We start from the raw sequence: 17,407 nt of genomic DNA, 5'->3' as shown, positions 1-17,407 counted from the left end.
GAGCAACTCCCACGCCCGCGCGCGCCGTTCCAAGCTCGCCAGCTCGTCCCCAGGGTCCGACCACGTCCACCTCGAAAACCTTTCCTCCGCGCACAGAGTACAGAGTAGCGCTTCACTGTGTGACAGGCAGCTCGCTCGGTTCTCGTGATCACCCGCTCGCACGCTCCCGCCGTCAAGATCCACTCGACTTCTCTTCAAGCCATGTCCGACCCTGCGACCGCCGAGGTTCCCCAGCCTTTCGCTTTCCCGTCCGCCTCCGACGAGGCGCCTGCAGCAGCTCAAGCACCTGCTCCTGCGCCCGAGGCTGCGCCCGCACCCGCGCCGGTTCCTGCGCCGCCTGCCGTCGTGGCCGCGTCGTCTTCCCAGGAGGGTCCTGCTCCCGAGCTCGGTGGTGGCTTGCCTCCCCAGGTTGCTGAGCACCTGCAGCAGCACGCGACGCCGCAGCCGCCGCAGCAGCCTCCTCAGCCGCAGCAGCAGCAGCACGTTCAGCAGGTTCAGGCTCCTCCGCCACCGCCTCAGATCTTGCACACGCCGAACCCGGCCTACGACGTCGGCCCTCGCCACCCGAACGACGCTGCGCCTGGACGTGTGACAAAGGGAGGCAGTCTGCTCACCGGAGGCTACCTTGCTAACAAGATCTACGTCGGCAACTTGCCCGAAAGGCAAGCTAGTTCTCCTCTCTGCGTCCTGCTTCCGCTCGTGCTCGTTCTGACTTCCTTCCCGTCTCCTTCGTCTCACACAGTGCGACTCTTGCGGATCTGGAGGATTGCTTTGGCCAGATCGGGGCTTGTACTTGCGTCATCAAGCGCGGCTTTGGCTTTGTGGTGCGTTCTTGCTTGCTGCGCTAGGCTGTTTGCGGCATCACTCACGCTTCCGTCGACCTGCAGGAATATGTCGACCCTGCTCATGCTGCTGAGGCTGTCGCCAAGTACAATGAGGGACACTTCCTTGGCTCGCAGATCAAGGTTGAGTTGTCGCTAGCCCGTACGCCTCTGCCGAAGGACGGTGCGCTTCTCTCGCAATGCTGCAGCGAGATAATGCCGAACTCACACATCGTCCCGCCCGCAGAAGTCGCAAAGACTCGTGGCCCCGGCAGCGACAGGTCTTCTGACGGACGCAAGCCCATGTACCAGAACGGGTGCGTCCGGTCGCGCTTGCTGAAGTCGCACGCCTTATTGACCCTTCTTCGCGTCACTCGCAGCGGCGACAAGGGTCGCGGCAGGGGACGCAACGGCGGAGGAGACTACGGTCGCTACCCTGGTCCTCCTGGGCCTGGCTACGGACCCTACGGCCAGCGCTTCGACGAGCCGCATCCTCCCTACGACCGCCCTGGCTACGGACCTCCTCCTCCTCGCGAGTTTGACCGCTACGGACCTCCGCCTCCTCGCGGTGACTTCCGCGGCCCTCCTCCGCCGGCAGGCTATGGTCCTCCGATGGACCGTCCGCCCTACGACCCGTATTACGCCGGCGCGCCTCCTCCCGCGTACCCTCCTCCTGCGGGCGCTGTCCCAGGCTACCCTCCTCCGCCCGTCGCTGCTCCCTACGACCGTCCCGCCTACGCTCCTCCTCCTCCTGTCGCAGCTCCTGGCTCGCGTGACCCGTACGCCGACCGCTACCCCGGCGCTGCGGCTGCGAGGTCTCCTATCGTCCCGCCGCCGGGCGCTCCCTACGGCGCGCCTCCGCCTCCTCTGGACCCGTACGGCCGACCACCGATGGACGCTGGCGCTCCTCCTCCTTCGAGCGCTTACGACCCGCGAGACGAGCGCGGCGCTGGAGCTCGCTACCAGCCTTACCCGCCCAGGGGCGACCGCGATGCCTACGGTGCCGGCGGCCGCTCTCCCGCTCGGTGCGTCCCGCTTTCCTGGTCAGAGCTGTGCGCGATCCGTACTGACGCTGCTCTTCGCGTCTCCCACAGCGGTGGCAACCCGATGGAACGCCGCCGCTCGCTCTCGCCTCGTCGCAACGGTGCTCCGCCTGACCCGTACGGACGCGACCCGTACGCCGCCGGTCCTCCTGGTGGCTACGCGCCGTACGACGCGCGCGCTCCGCCTCCGCCCGGCGGTGGCTACGGCGGCGCTCGCTCGCCGCCTCGGTACCCGCCTGTCGACGAGTATGTCCCGAGGCGGTGATTGCATGGATTCATCGCGCTCCACACTACGCTAGATCTCCCTCCACGCTTTTTCTTGTTCTGTCTCCGTCGCTGCTCGGCGGCGCCCAGCAACACCTCCCGTCTCTGTTCTCCTTCGCCTGCTTCCCTCCCTCTCCTGTAGTTTGCCTCGAATTCTCCCTCTTGACCTGAAAAGAGCATACCTTCGCTTGCATACTCGTCTGTCCCGTCACCTAGAGAGCAGTCCCGCTACGGAAGTCTTCGCCGTCGTCGCTCTCCGTGCGAGTTCCGCCCCCACCTTCGACGCCCGACGTCGAGGAGGACTCGCTTACCTTCACCGTCCCGCTCGCTCGCTTGTGTCTTGCTTGCTTGGCTCTGCAAAGCGACAAGACGACCATGGCCACTCCCGACCTCGCCAAGCCGGCGTCCACGACGCAGGGCACCGCGAAGCCCTCCTCGAAGGCGGACCCGATCCTGCTCTCGCTCTTCGCGAACCGGTGCGTCCTGCTTGACGTCGGAGCCGCGAGAAGGATGGTATTGACCGCTTCCGCCTGTCGCTCACAGGTTCATGTGCGCCTGGATGGATCTCTCCTCACCTCCTTGTGCGAGACTGATGAAGCTTGTTCGTCGCATGCAGGTCTATCGCGGAGGCTATGGGTCGTGCACTGTGAGTGAAACAGTCTAGCTATGGCGCAAGCGTTCGTTCGAAGCGCTGGAGCTCGAGACTGACCTCGCTCCCCTCCTCGTCTCCTCCGTCTGCCCCTTTTCTCACCTGCCCTCGCCTCGTACACGCCCTCTCCACCGACTCCCATCTTCCTGGACTGTCCTCTACATCTTACTCTGCCCCCGACTCCTTGCTTCACCACTCGCCAGGCAGCAAACGTCGATTTCGACCAACATCAAGGAGAGGCTCGACTTCTCATGCGGTCAGCCCTTCCCCCCCTGCTTCGCTTTGCTCCAGCTGACCCATCTCTGCCTACAGCTGTTCGTCTGATCCTTCCGCCGTCCCTCAGTTTCGCCTCCGACTCACCCTCTCGCGCCTACAGATCTTCGCCCCGAACGGAGACCTCATCGCCAACGCACCTCACCTGCCCGTCCACGTGGGTCTAGCAGTACTCTTGAGTATTCGGAGTACACGCTGATGCGCTTTCGGGACGCTACACAGCTTGGATCGATGAGTTTCGCGGTCCGGTACCAGCAGAACTTCTACAAGGACGACCTGCACGAGGGGGACGTCATCCTGACCAACCATCCTGTCGCTGGCGGAAGCCACTTGCCAGACGCCACTATAATAACTCGTTCGCATGCTGATCTGGCCTTGCGAAGACCGGAGCTGACCTTGCCCTCGTACAGCCGTCTTCCAGGACGGCCAGATCGTCTTCTTCACCGCTTCGCGCGGACATCATGCCGACATTGGCGGTTTGCTACCAGGATCTATGCCTCCAAACAGCAAGACCATCTTCGACGAGGGTGCACAGATCAAGTCTTTCAAGATCGTCGAGCGCGGCAAGTTCCAGCGGGAGGAGCTCTACCGCCTAATGGTTGAGGAGCCGGCCAAGTACGAGGGATGCTCGGGCTCGAGGTGCTTCAGCGACGTCGAGTCGGACTTGCGGGCGCAGATTGCGGCGAACGAGAAGGGTCGCGCGCTGATCAACCTCCTCAACGAGGAGTACGGGCTCGAGACGGTCCAGGAGTACAGTACGTCTTTGCTGTCCTCTTGACGTGTCTCGAAAGGCCGACGAAGTTCTGCGAAGCGGAACTGACGAAAATCCGGCTCGCAGTGCTGCACATCCGCGATAATGCCGAGCTCGCCGTCCGCAACCTCCTCAAAGAAGTCTGCCGACGACAGGGCACGAACGAGCTCTCCGCAGTCGACTACCTCGACGACGGGACGCCCATCGCGCTGAACGTCACGATCGACGAGAAGGAAGGCAGCGCCGTCTTCGACTTCGAAGGCACCGGTCCCGAGATCTACGGCAACCTCAATGCGCCTGTCAGCGTCACCTACAGCGCTATCATCTACTGCTTGCGTGCGATGGTCGACCAGGACATCCCCCTTAACCAGGGCTGCCTCGTACCTATCCAGGTCAAGCTCCCACCAGGCTCGTGCCTCAGCCCATCCGACACGGCAGCCGTTGTCGCAGGGAATGTCTGCGTCTCGCAGCGCATCACGTGAGTCGCACGGACGGAGCAGGGGAACGCAGCGGAGCGACTTGAACTCGGTCGCTCTCCTACTCCCTTCCGCCCTTCCTCCTCGCTCTTCGCCTCTTCTGACGGTCTCTATCACGCAGAGACGTCGTGCTCAAAGCGTTCGAGGCGGCCGCAGCGAGTCAGGGCGACTGTGAGTCGTGCGGTTTCCCCGAAAACCTCGTTCTCGACTCTGACAGCTTCCTTGGGCCGTTCAGGCAACAACTTGACGTTCGGATCAACTTCATTCGGATACTACGAAACGTGGGCCTGTTCCGTATCGTCCAGGACTTCAGTAGGGCCGATCTGACGCCTCAGGCCATTCGCAGTATCGCCGGAGGCTCCGGCGCTGGACCGACGTGGGAAGGCACCTCGGGCGTCCACACGCACATGACCAACACGCGTAGTACGTCCTCAGCCCTCGCTCTACACTGTCACCCTCAGCGCAGTCGGCTGAAAACCCTTGCCTCGCCCGCAGTCACCGACCCGGAAATCCTCGAGCGCCGCTATCCGACTATCCTCCACCAGTTTTCTATTCGACAAGGATCTGGAGGGGACGGGCAACATCGGGGTGGAGATGGCGTCGTGCGCGAGATCGAGTTCCTCGAGTGAGTCGAGGCGTTCTCGAGGGCTGCTCTCTTCGGGGCGGAGCGAAGTCGATGAAGGAGACACGGCGGATGTGCGGCTTAAGGCTTGGTGCAGTGGTGGACAAACAGGGAGCGCATCACACGGAGCTAGACGAGGAAGGGAAGCGGCGCAGGTTGACCTTCTCACTCATCGCAGGCCCATCCAGTGCTCGATCCTCTCCGAGCGCCGCGTCTTCCGTCCCTACGGCATGAAGGGCGGCGAGCCCGGCACGAGCGGCAAGAACCTGTGGCTCAAACTGCCGCGCGTCGAGGACGGCGACCTCCCTCGCGAGAAGGAGAACACGGACGCGGCTCGCCAGCCTCGCACGATCAACCTCGGCGGCAAGGCGACTGTCAGGATGGGCACGGGCGACAGGATCGTCATCAACACGCCTGGCGGAGGCGGGTGGGGCAAGGTTGGCGAGGAGAAGCGGATCAAGGGGGACGAGGGACAGAAGCACGGTCGACACGATGCTCGCGGGAGCGTCTTTGAGCGGTCGCAGGCGCAGGAGGGAGTGTAAGCGTGGCTAATGTCAATACTATGGCCGCTAATCGTAATATTCAGAGATCAACTTGATGAGTGCTCGAGCTTGGTGTGTCGAGTGGTTTAGCCTCTCCACCGCGCTCGCCTCTCTCTGGGTCGAGCAGCAAGTCATACAGCCAGCTTCACTCGCGCTAGAACACACGCCCAGTCGAAACAAGCGGCCCGCCAGAGCTCGTCGTCGTCGCTGGCCACCGTCAGCTCACACCGCCACCTTCACCTGTCCCGACCAGCCTCTCTCGCCGCATCAGGACTGCCAGAGACGCTTGCCTAGCAACAGCAGCATTTACAGAACCCTATCTGCGAAGCGCCGAACCCACCAGTCCACCTCGACCCGCCCTCAGCCAACCCTTCTCCTCCTCATCTCTTCTTTCGCCGACTCGCCTTCACACCACTCCTGAACCATGTCCGGCACCATCAACAAGGCCATTGCGCCGGTTCCTACCGCGCAGGAGGTGCGTCACTTCCTCGGCAAGCGTAGTCTCAACGGCTGACCTCCTTCTGGCCCCTGCAGTTCCTCGATGTCATCCTCTCCAAGACCCAGCGCAAGACGCCGACCGTCATCCGGTCAGGCTTCAAGATCAGCCGTATCCGGTCCTTCTGTGCGTGTGAAGGAGCCTGAAGGAGACCGACTTGAGCTGACCTTTGGCGCCCGACAGACATGCGCAAGGTCAAGTTCACCCAGGCGTCCTTCGAGGAGAGGCTTGACCAGATCTTGACCGAGTTCCCGGTCATGGACGTGCGTCAACTTCGTCTGCCACTCGACCGCCCGCCGCTGACCCCGCGCCGTTGTCCCGCAGAACCTCCACCCCTTCCTCAACTCGCTTCTTAACGTCCTCTACGACAAGAACCACTACAAGCTCGCCCTCGGTCAGCTCAACACTGCGCGCCACCTCATCGTCCAGGTCGGCAAGGATTACTGCCGCCTGATCAAGTTCGGTGACTCGCTGTACCGCTGCAAGCAGCTGAAGAAGGCGGCGCTCGGTCGCATGGCGACGATCATGAAGCGCCAGAAGGACCCGCTTGCGTACCTCGAGCAGGTCCGACAGCACATGTCGCGTCTCCCGCAGATCGACCCGACTACCCGCACGCTCCTCATCTGCGGCTACCCCAACGTCGGCAAGTCGTCGTTCGTCAACAAGGTTACCCGCGCCGATGTCGATGTTCAGCCGTACGCCTTCACGACGAAGTCGCTCTTCGTCGGCCACATGGACTACAAGTACCTCCGGTGGCAGGTCATCGACACGCCCGGAGTGCTCGACCATCCGCTCGAGGAGATGAACACGATCGAGATGCAGTCGATCACCGCGCTTGCACACCTCCGCGCTTGCGTCCTCTACTTCATGGACTTGTCGGAGCAGTGCGGGTTCACCGTCGAGGCGCAGGTCCGTCGCGCGCCACCATTCTTCCTTCCTTCCCGTCTGATCGCTTGTCCGCCCGCAGTGCAAGCTCTACCAGTCGATCAAGCCTCTCTTCGCCAATAAGCCGACCTTCATCGTCATCAACAAGATCGACATTGTCCGCCCCGAAGACCTCGACCCGGAGCGCAAGGCGATGCTCGACGCCATCCTTGCCGAGGACCAGGTCTCGCTCCTCTCGCTCTCGTGTGTCTCGGAGGAGGGCATCATGGATGTCCGCAACTCGGCATGCGATGCGCTCCTCGCGCACCGTGTCGAGGCGAAGGAGAAGACCCGCCGTGTCGAGAACGTCGCGAACCGTGTTCGTGTTGCCGTACCCGTCCCCCGTGACGGCGTCGAGCGCAAGGCGTTCATCCCCGACGCGGTCAAGTCGCGCAAGGCGTACGACAAGAGCGACCCCGAGCGGAGGCGCCTCGAGCGCGACATCGAGGAGGAGAATGGCGGTGCGGGCGTCCACTCTGTCGACCTCAAGAAGAACTACATGCTCAAGAACGACGAGTGGAAGTACGACGTCATTCCCGAGATCCAGGACGGCAAGAACGTTGCCGACTTTATCGACCCCGACATTCTCGCCAAGCTCGACGAGCTCGAGGAGGAGGAGGAGCGGCTCGAGAAGGCCGGCTTCTACGACTCGGAGAGCGACGTCGACTCGGACGAGGAGGCGATCCGTACGGCTGCCAGCACGATCCGCGACAAGAAGGCGCTCATCCGCCTCAAGAACGCCGACAAGCACAAGTTGCAGAACCGCCCGATCATCCCCCGCAAGGAGCAGTCCCGCACCTTGTCGGAGATGACGGAGAAGCTCAAGGAGGCTGGCTACGATGCGTCGTCGCTCGAGGAGCGCGCGCTGTTGTTGGCCAAGGCGAAGGGGTTGGTTGGTCGCAAGCGCGGTGCCGACAGCGACGACGAGATGGACCAGGGTGCGTTCGCGTTTGCTCTCGCAGGGTCAAGGGCCGCTCAGCTCACTCAGACTCTCCCGCAGACGAGAGCTTTGCGGACGAGGGCGACGATGCCGAGATGGACGTCGACGAGGACGCGCAGGCGAGCAAGAAGCGACGGACGAGCTCGAGCGGCAGCATCGTCGCCAAGGGCAAGCGCGTGCCGGGCTCGAACCGCCAGCTCGCCGGTCTCAAGGACGACGAGCAGGACAAGAAGGCGAAGCGGCTCCGGTCGCTCGCCCAGCGCGCACCGAACCGCCTCGCCCGCGCAGGAGAGGGCGACAGGCACGAGACGGCTGCCATCCCCAAATGGCTGTTCTCGGGCAAGCGCAAGGCGGGCAAGACGAACCGTAGGTAGAGTCGTCTTTGCGGTCGTCTTTCGTTTTGCGGTTGTTCCCCTCGTCCCCTCTCCTCTTTCCTGTCGGTTGTTCTCGTGTACTTTTGTCGCATTGTGCTGCCCTGTACGGCAGCCCTGTAACTCTAGCGCCTTCCCTCGCCATCGTCCACCTCGTCTCGCTCTCGCTTTCACGCTCTCTCTCGCTCTGATAACCCGCTGCTCATGCCAGACTCGCCCGCCGCCGCCGCTGCACCGGCTGCCAGGCCTCCAGAAGACCACGACGACGACTCTGCAGCCCGTTGGGAGTCGATCCGCCAGCGCTGGCTCACACCTCGACGGACAATGAGCGATGAGGACAATGACGGCGCGGCTGGCGAGGAGCGGCGTGCAGGGTCGCGGAAGCGCAGACCGCGGGACGCAGTGTTCCAGCAGCGCATCCACACGCTCGAACAGATGCTGCGCGCGAGCAACGCCGCCGCAACCGCTCCGGGAGGGTCGGCGGGTCCTGGCGTCGTCCACGCGCCGCCGCCGCCCATCTTGTCGGTCCCGTCGAGCGCGTTCTTGGGCGTGCAGGAGGACGGCGGGAGCGGCGCGGGCAGCAGCGGCGGGAGTCAGGGCAAGCAGAAGGCGGTTCAGGACGTCGAGGAGGACGAACCGGATGGTGGGATGGCGATACGGGACAGTGGGGCGAATGGAGCACAGGGTGACCCCGTGCACGAGCTGAAAAAGGTGTCAGAGGTGCGCGTGCGACCTTACCGCCTCATCGCGCCCCCCTTCGCTGACCTCGATATCCACGCAGTCCATATTCCTCGCGTTCAAGCAGGGTCGGCCGCTGAAGGAGCCGTTGCCATTGTCTCTAGTCGTGCGTAGGAGCTCTCGCTGATGCCGCAGAACCGCAGGACTGATGGAAACGTCTTGCAGACCTCGCTTCTCTTCCGCTCCTGGTTCCTCGATGGCACAATCCCCTCCAACTACGTCCCCGAACCCGATCCGCCGATGCCCGCACATCGACACTACCTGAACGGACCGACCAACTCTGCCCCGACTTCTGCCTTCGCAACGCCTCTCCTCCGCCCGACTCCGCCTCAACGAACACCCTCACTCCTCGCCACGCTCTCTCAGCAAAACTCGCGTGCCGTTACGCCTTTACCGACTTCTCCGTCCAGCTCGGAGCAGCCACCGCCAATAGCGGGCTCGCCCATCCCGCCAGCCGCTTCTCCACCCGAGAAACCAGGCATCCAGCCTCTCCAGTCGAGCGCCAGTCTCGACGGGATGGGCGCGTCGAGCGAGAGCGGGAAGCTCAAGCTTGATGTGCTCAGAGGGAGCAGGTGGCGGACGGAAAGGGAGATTGCGAGTGGGAGCGACGTGATCTAGCCTCTCGCGGGACGATGCATTTCCTGCGGACGGTGTCTTCCTTTCGCATGGACGGCGGAGTGTGGGGTATTCGGCGTGCGAAGGAAGGCGTTGCGGGGGCAGAAGAGGGTATTCTACAACATGGTCGGCGGCGGAGAGAAGGAAGATGTGGGAGGGCGGCTATCGTGCGGGAGGCGCGACCTGTATATTCGTTCCATTCCGTCAGCGCTCTCGTTTACTCTTTCGCAATTCGCATAGTCGTTCGCCAGTCTTTCCTGGCTCGCGCTGGCAAGAGGGAAAGGGAGAGACGCACGAGAACAACACCGTCGCCTCGCACGAACAGCATGTCACAGTTGCGCTTGACCGTCTGCGGCAGGTCATGCTCGTCAGTTACTAGCACGCGAAGAGAGCCTGATCGCTGGACGCACCCGCACAACGTTGTCTCCCGAAGCCTCGTCCGCGTCGACGACGTAAATCGTCTCTTCCACCTCGCTCAGGATCATGTTCATGTGTCCGTCGTAGGCCTGTACGTCGTTCAGGAGCGCTCGTCAGCTTGCAGCCCTCAGCGAGGCGTGCGTGAGGCAAGAGACGCACATGGAGGACACCCCTCAGCTCGCGGTCTCCTCGCAGCTTGACAAAGACGCGCTCGGACAGCGAGACGCGGATGAGGTCAAATGGCTCTGCGATCTGGTTGGCGGCCATCTGCGAGGCGTTCTGGCGGCGAGCGAGGACGAGCAGGAGCGAGAGTGATGGAGGCGGAGAGGTTGGAGGAGACCATACCGCTGTCACTGCTAGACCGGGCTGTACTGCTGCTTGCTGGACTGCTAGTACTGCCCACGACACCCTTGAACCTCGCGCAGCCCAGCCCACCCTCGTCCCGCTCTTCCTCGTCCCCTCCATCTCGCTTCGACTTCGAGCAACTCTCGTACAGGACACGGCGGCTTGAAGGTGCGTACGGCAATCTCGAGTGGTTTTGTGAGATCGGCGAACGGCCGCGGCTGACCCTTGTCCGCCGTGCAGCCCGCGACTCGACCTCCTTCCCCCGCCCGACTCCCTTCGCCCTTCGCCCTTCGACCAAGGTGAGGTGCTGCAGAGATGGGCAAGTACTACTGTGACTACTGCGACGTACGTTGATTGATCATCCTGAACTCGGGCGTAGACCCAGGCTGACTCGTTCCTTGTCCCGCAGGTCTTCCTCACGCACGACAGTGCATCAGGTGCGCTTGCTCTGTCCCATTCACATCTGCCTCGATGCACTGATGCCCCTTGTCTTCCCGCAGTACGGCGAGCACACAACGCCGGCCGAAATCACCTCTCGAACGTCCGCGACTACTATGCCAGTGCGCCCCGTGATGCTGTTCCGCCGCCATAACGCCATTGCTGACGAGTTTATCCCGCAGACCTTGGCAGCGAACGGGCACAGGAGCTGATTGACCAGATTTGCAAGGCGTACGAGCATGGAGGCGGACAAGCGCGTATTCTGCAGTTGGGACCGGGCGGAATGCCCTTGTCGATGGGAGCGAACTTGACCTTCGTGCCTCAAGGCGCTGCTCCTCCTCCAAGTGCGCCAGCCGTCCTTTTGGCTTGAACGAGGTGAAGCTGACCGTCGTACTTCCCCTCGACACAGTGCGCTTCGCCGGTCCTCCCATGGGCGGTCTTCCCGGATCTCCCGCACCCGGGATGGGTCCTCCCGGCGGACCTCCCATGGGCACGCCCGGCAGCGGACCCCCGATGCGCTTCGGTTCCGGTCCCATGCCTCCTCAACCCGACTTTGGCGGTCCTCCTGGTCCTCCCGGCGGTCCTGGTCAGTCGCTATCCATGCGAACGCTGGCTGAACAATGCGTTCTGACTTTCGTTGCGCTCCTGCAGGAATGGGTCCTCCTGGATTCGGCGCAGGCGGTCCTCCCATGCCTCCGCCCGGTACGTTTGCGCTTCCCGCTCAGCATACTATTGCCTCTCACACCCGTTCTAACCCGTTCTTGCGCTGATGCTCCCGTACCTCGCCTCGCCCGCAGGCTTCCGCCCTCCACCCGGCATGGGCGCCCCTCCTCCCGGCTTCTTCCCTCCAGGCGGCGGTCCTCCCGGTCCAGGCGGCCCTCCTCCTCCAGGAGCTGGCGTCGTAGCGAGCGGTGCACCGACTGGTCCGCCCGGCGGAGGAGCAGGAGGTGGAGGAGGCAAGCTCATCAATGGGTTGAACCCGGAGCGGGCAAAGATGCTTGGGTTGATCTGAGCGGGCAGGCAGGGCGGAGTGTGGCTGCTTCACGTATGGCGAGTCGAGCAGTGGCAGGAGAAAAGGCGCTGCTGTGCCGGTTGGAGCGCGAGGAAGGAGGAGAAGGAGGACCGCCTCGCATGTCTGCTGTACCCGTCGTCTTCGCATCCGTTGTAATTTTGCTTCCTCAGCCATCCCTCGAGCATGTCGGAGAAGCCGTAGAAGCGCTGTCGCTGCTACCAAGCGAGAACTACTCCTCGCCGCCGTTCGCTCCGCTGGTTGACCTTCGAGCGCTCATGGCTTCTACGACAACGCTCTCGCTCGAGCCGCTGCGGCTATTTGCTGGAGATGGAAAGGACTCAGACCTGTTTGCGCGGCCTGCGCGGCTGCACGACGTCGTGCTGGACGACGGGCGCGAGGTGTTCACTCGGTTCGTCCCACATCGCTGCTTCGAGCCGTCTCACGCCCCGCTGATAACACTGGACGGCGCAGAAATGATCCGAAGAAAAGTCTTTCGGAGCGATTGATGCGTGTGTGGCAGGAGCGGGGCGATTACTCGCAGTTGACGGAGGACTCGATCCGCAACCCGGTCCAGGAGGACAAGGAGGAGCAGGCGGACGAGGTCGACCGGCCGTCTGTCGAGGACATGCACAAGCTGCAGGAGACGATGTTGCAGAACCTCGTGTGCGTCCAGTCGCTTTCCGCAGCTTGTCCACACGCTCACCTGGACTTTCTGCAGGATCGCTCGGGGCGAGTTGAGCACAGCGCTCGACGTGCTTTCGGTTCTCTCTGCGCCTACCGACCCGCCAGATGTCGACGTCAACACCATCCCGCTTCCTCAGCAAACCCTCACTCTCGTCCCGACCGCTCCTCCCCCTCCTCCTTCGACAGATCCGTCGACAAATCCTCTCGCCGCCCTTCCTCTCGCTTCTTCCCTTGACACACTCAAGTCCTCAGCAAACGCCTTCTTCCGCGCCTCAGAAGAGCTCATTCCGCTCGACGTAGCCGAACTTGCAGCCGCCGGCTTATCCTCCGCCTCGTCCACCACCAAAGCCGCACGACCTCGCACTTGCGATCCCGACCCCTGGCCAACCATCCTCCGCCTCCATGCTAGCTCGCCTCGCTCGCTCATCCCACTGGGAGCGATGAAGGGTGCGAGTCTCAGCGGGAAGGGCGAGACGAGGACCGCGAGGGAGGTGGGCGTCTTCTTCGGTTGCCAGGAGGCGAAGGCAGAGTACAGGCGTGCGGCGGTTGCGCGAGTAGGCGAGTTGTTGCACGACGAAGCGGCGGAACGGACGGGGCGGAAGATGGTCTTCGAGTTGGACTCGAGGGGCGAGAAGGAGAGGTTCGGCTGGAATGGCGAAGGCGACGCAGATAGCGAGCGGGTAGAAAGGATCTTGCAGCTGCGCAGTCGAGCTGCTTTCGCCGAAGAGCTGTTTGCGCAGGTTCGTCCGCCTTTCTTTCCTTGTCCGCCCCATGTCCCGCTGAAATATCTGTCACTACAGCTTGCAACTGAAGCACAGGCGGAAAACAGCACTACGCGCGCCCGCTTCGAGCTGGGCTCGGGCAAGAAGGGCGACTCGGTCGTGCTGGAAGGTGCAGGCTGGAGCTTGCGGATCTCGATGGTGTGTCAGAGCATCTCTCTCTCGCTGAGGAAAGTATCGGTAGCCTGACACTCTCTGCGACAGGTCGTATCGTCCGGTGCGGCTGAGACGGCCTCCTCCTCCGGGCTCGCCTCTCTCGCCTCTCTCGTTCGCCTCCTCTTCCTCCAAGAATACGCTTCTCGCCGCGCCTCCACCCGTGCGAAGGCTCCCAGCACATCTTCTCGACCTATCCTCGCCACTCTCTCCGCGTATCTCAACCACTCGCAACGCGCCGAGAGGCTGAAGGGCATCTTGGAGGAGATCGCGGCGAGCGGCAGAGAGCAGGGCGTGCAGGTTGCGGTTCAGCACGATGGCGCGAAGGAGGTGCAGGGCTCGGCGACAGATGTTGTCAAGGTGTTGCGAGGCGAAACGGAGCTTGGCGGGCTGGCGACGCTGCGGATGGGCAAAGCGTGCGTTCGGCTCCTCTTCCCGTCGTGTACAATTGCTGACAGCCTAGCGTACACTCGGCAACAGCCACATTATCCACGTCGCGCACTCGTACCCGCTCCCTTCGTCTTCAGCCTCCTCGCAAGCACCGCCGATCCTTCCATCCGCGCAGCCGACCCTCTCACTGCGACTGCCAGGTCGGCCGCCGCTGCAGGTCCCGGGCCTCAGGCACCTCGAAGGACTCGTCAGGGAGGAACTAGGCAGGGTGGTCTCGCTCGACCGGGAGCGGACGCAGGAGAGGTCAGCGAACGGCGCGAAGGAAGCGGACGAGGCGAAGGCGAGCGATGCGTAGACGCTGCAAGACAGCTTCTACTTTACCGTGACTCCCCGTGACATGACTTGACTGGAAGCGCGCGAACGACGTGTCATGACGAGTCGCGAGCGCAATTTGCCTGATTCAAATGCTCGTCCAGTTTCGATAGTCGTACAGCAATACTCTCCCATGCTCCTCAAGACATGGCAGGTCGCAACGCCCTCAGCCTCTGCGCCAGCGCATCCTCCTGCTCCTCCGTCACCGCCTGCTTCTGCTCCTCCAGCACAGGCACCTTGTCCGTACTCTTGCCCTGCAACTCGTGCGCAACTTCGAGACCCGCTTCGTCGGCGACTTGGGACATGAGGAGGTCGATCTGGTCGGAGGGTGCGGCGATGGCTGTGTCGGAGGACAGGGTGCCTTCGAGGTAGCCGGTTTGGACGTCCATGTCTTCGAACTGCGACTCGAACTTATCCATTACCGCCGAGATCTGTGAGACTAGCAAGGGTGAGAACGACTGGCAAGGCCTTCGAGTATGGAGAATCGAGCGAACCCGTTCCAAGTTCATGTCCTGCATCGCGCGGTCCATGTTCTTCACGACCGCAGCCATGCTTCCCGTCAGCTGCGTTTGCGAGAGCTCGGTCAGCAAGCGTGGTGAGTCTTGAATGAAAGATTGGACGCACCTGCCGCATCGTCACCGCCGTCTCGACCCGACTCGCGACCGCATCAATCCGACTCGACAACCGCAACAGGTTCAAGCTTTCGTTCTTCTTCCGGATCGCATTCGAAGCGTAGATCCGTGCACCCTCCGTGTTGCCTTGTTGCAGCGCCTGCGTTTCACAAGCTGGATCAGCGCGCGTTCCGAGCAGAGCACACGGAGGAGAGAACGGGCGCACCTTCTTCAGCTTGGCCTTCTCGGTCGTCTCGTCCTTGCTCGCCTTCCTCGACTGCTTCTGCAGCTGCTTCGTCGTGAACTGCGCGCAGGGACAAGGTGTGTGAGCGTCATCGGGCGAGAGGTGGGCGAGAGGTGGGGGGTCGACGAAGCGGACCTTGAGCTGGAAGAGCGACTCTGCGTGTGATTATACGAATATCAACACAAGTTGACCATGTGACGGAAGGCACTCGCACGCACTCTCGAGCCCGCTCGACATCGTCTTCGTCGTCCGAGGTGTTCGAGATGATGAGGGGTCGGGCGAGGTGAGGACGGCGTCGCAGAAGTTGTGGCGTGGTCAGTGAGCAGAAGAGGGTAACAGGCGGCTATCGAGCGGATTCAGCAAGGTTCTGAGCGATGTAGTCAGGTGCAGTGTGAGAAGTGAGGAGAAGGGGGCGAAGGAGAGTTGCGTCCAGGACTTCGCTCGTCAAAGTCGTTACAGAGAGCTGGAACGGTCGTTACGAGTATATGAGACGCTGCCAGAGCTAAACGAGCCTACCAAAAGCGCGTGCGGTCGCCAATTGGCTCGCTCGCGGAACTAGACAGGCGTCGCGAGTTGTCAGTCCGTACAGGATTTGGATGGCTACTGAGACAAGCGAATGTGTATTGAGTGCAACAACAACTGAATGGGGAATAGAAGGAGGCGAAGGGTGATACGGCCGCCGAGGCGAAGAGGAAGGATGGCGGAAGCGAGCGGGGAGAGAGACGAGACAGTCTGTTGACCGACGAAGGAACGCCAGGGCGGAACGGCTGTGGAGTAGGAAAGCCCCTGCGCCCCTGCTTGTCGACGTGGAAGGGCGAGAAAGGCGGACGAATTGCCGGTGCTGCTGAGGCGATCGTCGCCCGACTGCGCGGAACGGGAAGTGTCACCGTGCAGATGTGGCGAGTGACAGCGAGGAGAGGACGCACTTGTGCGACGCGAGTGTTGTAAGATTGGTGTCGGAAAGTCAAGCCTTCGGAGGGGACAAGCGCATCAGGCCGGGCGGTGCGTGCCATTGAAGCGTAAGGTTCGAAGGCGTACTACACGGCTTGAGGGGAGCGATGGCGGAGTAGACCAGAGAAGGAGGAGAGGAAGCCGGACGAGCGCGCTCCGTTGGCGGGTGCGGCGAGAAGAGGCGCCGCCTCGTCATCCCGTCGGCGTCCCACTGTCATGACTCTGTCGCATTCGGCGTCATGTTCCGACTGAGCAGCCTGAGCTCGCCATCTCTCCGCATCAGACTTCAATGTCGGGCGGTCCGGCAAGGCGTACTTGCTCCAGTCAACATCCTTGTAGACGAGGCGAGGTGAAGGTGGTGGAAGAGAGATAGGCCACACTGCAAGCAAAGAGGCTTTAGCGGATGTGGGAGCGACGAGAAAGGTCCGGCGCACGGGAGTGCCGTGCAGCGCTCGGTGCCGTGAACTCCATCGCAGCCAACCCGAGGTCAAAGAACGCGCCGTCGCCTCCCCAGGAGATCGTCTTTGGCTGATTGTCGACGTACTTGTCGCGGATGTCGAGGAGACCTGCGCATCGTCCGCCAGATCAGCAAAGCCATTGCGCACAAGCAGGAAGGCGGGGAGGAAACGAGACACGCCCGTAGAGCTTGTTCCACCTGTCCCGTTGCCGCGACTGGAGCAAGTCAATGGCGCTCTCCAGCTCGACGACCGAAGCTCCGTCTTCAGGCTCCCGCTTCAGCCTCGCCCAAGCGCGAGCGCAGCTGCCGCAAAGCGTGCGCATCCCCGTCACGATCAATCGACAGGTAGAGCCAAACCTCCGGGTGAAACGTCTGGTGATACGCCTCGAGCTCGGCGTTCCAGCGCGGACAGCCGGGACGGGTCGACACGATGTGGGAGAAGAGGTCGGAATACGGGTACAGGTCGTTGTAGCGAAGGCTCCAGGGCAAGAGAGGGGGCAAGTTGGCTACGTTGACGTGGACTTCCGGCACAAGCGTGTCAATGAAGATGTTGAGGAAAGCAGGAGGGGGGAGCAGGTGAAGGGCGTGATGGGATGGTCGCGCTCGAGCTCTGATCGCTTGTGGACAGTCGGTACAATGTTTCGCGTCAGCCGCAGCCGCCTCAGTTGCGTGAGGCGAGCTGCGCGGGTTCTGGCTGATGAAGCGAGGCGGAGCGGGTGGCTCGGTCGGCGCGGGCAGGCGACGCGGGCGGGTGACAGCGAGAGTGCGCTGTGCTGAGCGTCGTAGCAGCGCACTCGTGTGCCTCAGAGCAGCCCGAGCGACGAGGATGGTGCGCTGGGGAGGCACTCGCGACCAAGGTCTCTCGAGAGGAAGCGAAGCGAGGAGGCGTTTGAGCGGTGCGGGTTGGTGTAGAGTAATGCAGTCGAAAGCAGCAGACTTGAGCGGCTTCAGCGGCTCCAGCGACAGGGATATGTGAAAGGAGAGGAAGCGAAGGAGGAGTTTGCCTTGAAGTTCGCCTCCTCGACGAAG

At 62.6% G+C, this 17,407-nt stretch overlaps 8 protein-coding genes across 8 annotated transcripts; 5 read left to right on the top strand and 3 right to left on the bottom strand.

Annotated features, from left to right (window-relative positions):
- Nucleotides 1-201: 201 nt before the first annotated feature.
- Nucleotides 202-2,129, top strand: RHTO_05314 (serine-arginine protein 55, RNA binding protein; the record flags this gene model as incomplete). Its single annotated transcript, XM_016418976.1, has 6 exons — nucleotides 202-662; nucleotides 743-824; nucleotides 888-1,005; nucleotides 1,069-1,138; nucleotides 1,202-1,846; nucleotides 1,916-2,129. The coding sequence occupies 6 exons, from the start codon at nucleotides 202-204 to the stop codon at nucleotides 2,127-2,129; spliced, it is 1,590 nt and encodes a 529-aa protein (XP_016270270.1).
- Nucleotides 2,130-2,503: 374 nt separating this feature from the next.
- On the top strand, nucleotides 2,504-5,441 carry RHTO_05313 (5-oxoprolinase; the record flags this gene model as incomplete). Its single annotated transcript, XM_016418975.1, has 12 exons — nucleotides 2,504-2,604; nucleotides 2,672-2,677; nucleotides 2,745-2,774; nucleotides 3,090-3,207; nucleotides 3,273-3,405; nucleotides 3,461-3,805; nucleotides 3,889-4,279; nucleotides 4,399-4,448; nucleotides 4,513-4,558; nucleotides 4,624-4,700; nucleotides 4,773-4,902; nucleotides 5,078-5,441. 12 exons carry the CDS (start codon nucleotides 2,504-2,506, stop codon nucleotides 5,439-5,441), a joined length of 1,791 nt encoding a protein of 596 aa, XP_016270269.1.
- A 424-nt stretch (nucleotides 5,442-5,865) lies between these two features.
- On the top strand, nucleotides 5,866-9,528 carry RHTO_05312 (nucleolar GTP-binding protein; the record flags this gene model as incomplete). Its single annotated transcript, XM_016418974.1, has 9 exons — nucleotides 5,866-5,916; nucleotides 5,976-6,063; nucleotides 6,121-6,200; nucleotides 6,262-6,846; nucleotides 6,905-7,799; nucleotides 7,862-8,167; nucleotides 8,384-8,892; nucleotides 8,954-9,016; nucleotides 9,076-9,528. The coding sequence occupies 9 exons, from the start codon at nucleotides 5,866-5,868 to the stop codon at nucleotides 9,526-9,528; spliced, it is 3,030 nt and encodes a 1,009-aa protein (XP_016270268.1).
- Nucleotides 9,529-9,687: 159 nt separating this feature from the next.
- On the bottom strand, nucleotides 9,688-10,209 carry RHTO_05311 (U6 snRNA-associated Sm-like protein LSm3; the record flags this gene model as incomplete). The annotated part of the gene is made up of 4 exons (XM_016418973.1): nucleotides 9,688-9,708; nucleotides 9,821-9,874; nucleotides 9,936-10,031; nucleotides 10,102-10,209. 4 exons carry the CDS (start codon nucleotides 10,207-10,209, stop codon nucleotides 9,688-9,690), a joined length of 279 nt encoding a protein of 92 aa, XP_016270267.1.
- Nucleotides 10,210-10,602: 393 nt separating this feature from the next.
- Nucleotides 10,603-11,737, top strand: RHTO_05310 (U1 small nuclear ribonucleoprotein C; the record flags this gene model as incomplete). Its single annotated transcript, XM_016418972.1, has 7 exons — nucleotides 10,603-10,632; nucleotides 10,697-10,724; nucleotides 10,788-10,847; nucleotides 10,908-11,069; nucleotides 11,135-11,311; nucleotides 11,377-11,427; nucleotides 11,523-11,737. The coding sequence occupies 7 exons, from the start codon at nucleotides 10,603-10,605 to the stop codon at nucleotides 11,735-11,737; spliced, it is 723 nt and encodes a 240-aa protein (XP_016270266.1).
- Nucleotides 11,738-12,012: 275 nt separating this feature from the next.
- RHTO_05309 (Mediator complex, subunit Med17) lies at nucleotides 12,013-14,098 on the top strand (the record flags this gene model as incomplete). The annotated part of the gene is made up of 6 exons (XM_016418971.1): nucleotides 12,013-12,146; nucleotides 12,209-12,400; nucleotides 12,456-13,161; nucleotides 13,222-13,341; nucleotides 13,405-13,769; nucleotides 13,834-14,098. The coding sequence occupies 6 exons, from the start codon at nucleotides 12,013-12,015 to the stop codon at nucleotides 14,096-14,098; spliced, it is 1,782 nt and encodes a 593-aa protein (XP_016270265.1).
- Nucleotides 14,099-14,255: 157 nt separating this feature from the next.
- RHTO_05308 (vacuolar protein sorting protein VPS46) lies at nucleotides 14,256-15,207 on the bottom strand (the record flags this gene model as incomplete). Its single annotated transcript, XM_016418970.1, has 6 exons — nucleotides 14,256-14,546; nucleotides 14,610-14,678; nucleotides 14,740-14,886; nucleotides 14,953-15,030; nucleotides 15,106-15,125; nucleotides 15,189-15,207. The coding sequence occupies 6 exons, from the start codon at nucleotides 15,205-15,207 to the stop codon at nucleotides 14,256-14,258; spliced, it is 624 nt and encodes a 207-aa protein (XP_016270264.1).
- Nucleotides 15,208-16,007: 800 nt separating this feature from the next.
- On the bottom strand, nucleotides 16,008-16,701 carry RHTO_05307 (uncharacterized protein; the record flags this gene model as incomplete). The annotated part of the gene is made up of 3 exons (XM_016418969.1): nucleotides 16,008-16,300; nucleotides 16,356-16,487; nucleotides 16,557-16,701. 3 exons carry the CDS (start codon nucleotides 16,699-16,701, stop codon nucleotides 16,008-16,010), a joined length of 570 nt encoding a protein of 189 aa, XP_016270263.1.
- Between the last annotated feature and the right edge of the window lie 706 nt (nucleotides 16,702-17,407).

Source organism: Rhodotorula toruloides (genome assembly GCF_000320785.1).
Source record: "Rhodotorula toruloides NP11 unplaced genomic scaffold Scaffold31, whole genome shotgun sequence".
In the NCBI taxonomy this organism is placed as follows: Eukaryota; Fungi; Basidiomycota; class Microbotryomycetes; order Sporidiobolales; family Sporidiobolaceae; genus Rhodotorula; species Rhodotorula toruloides.
The sequence above is the reverse complement of the archived record's forward strand: the minus strand, read 5'-3'. Positions and strand labels throughout refer to the sequence as shown.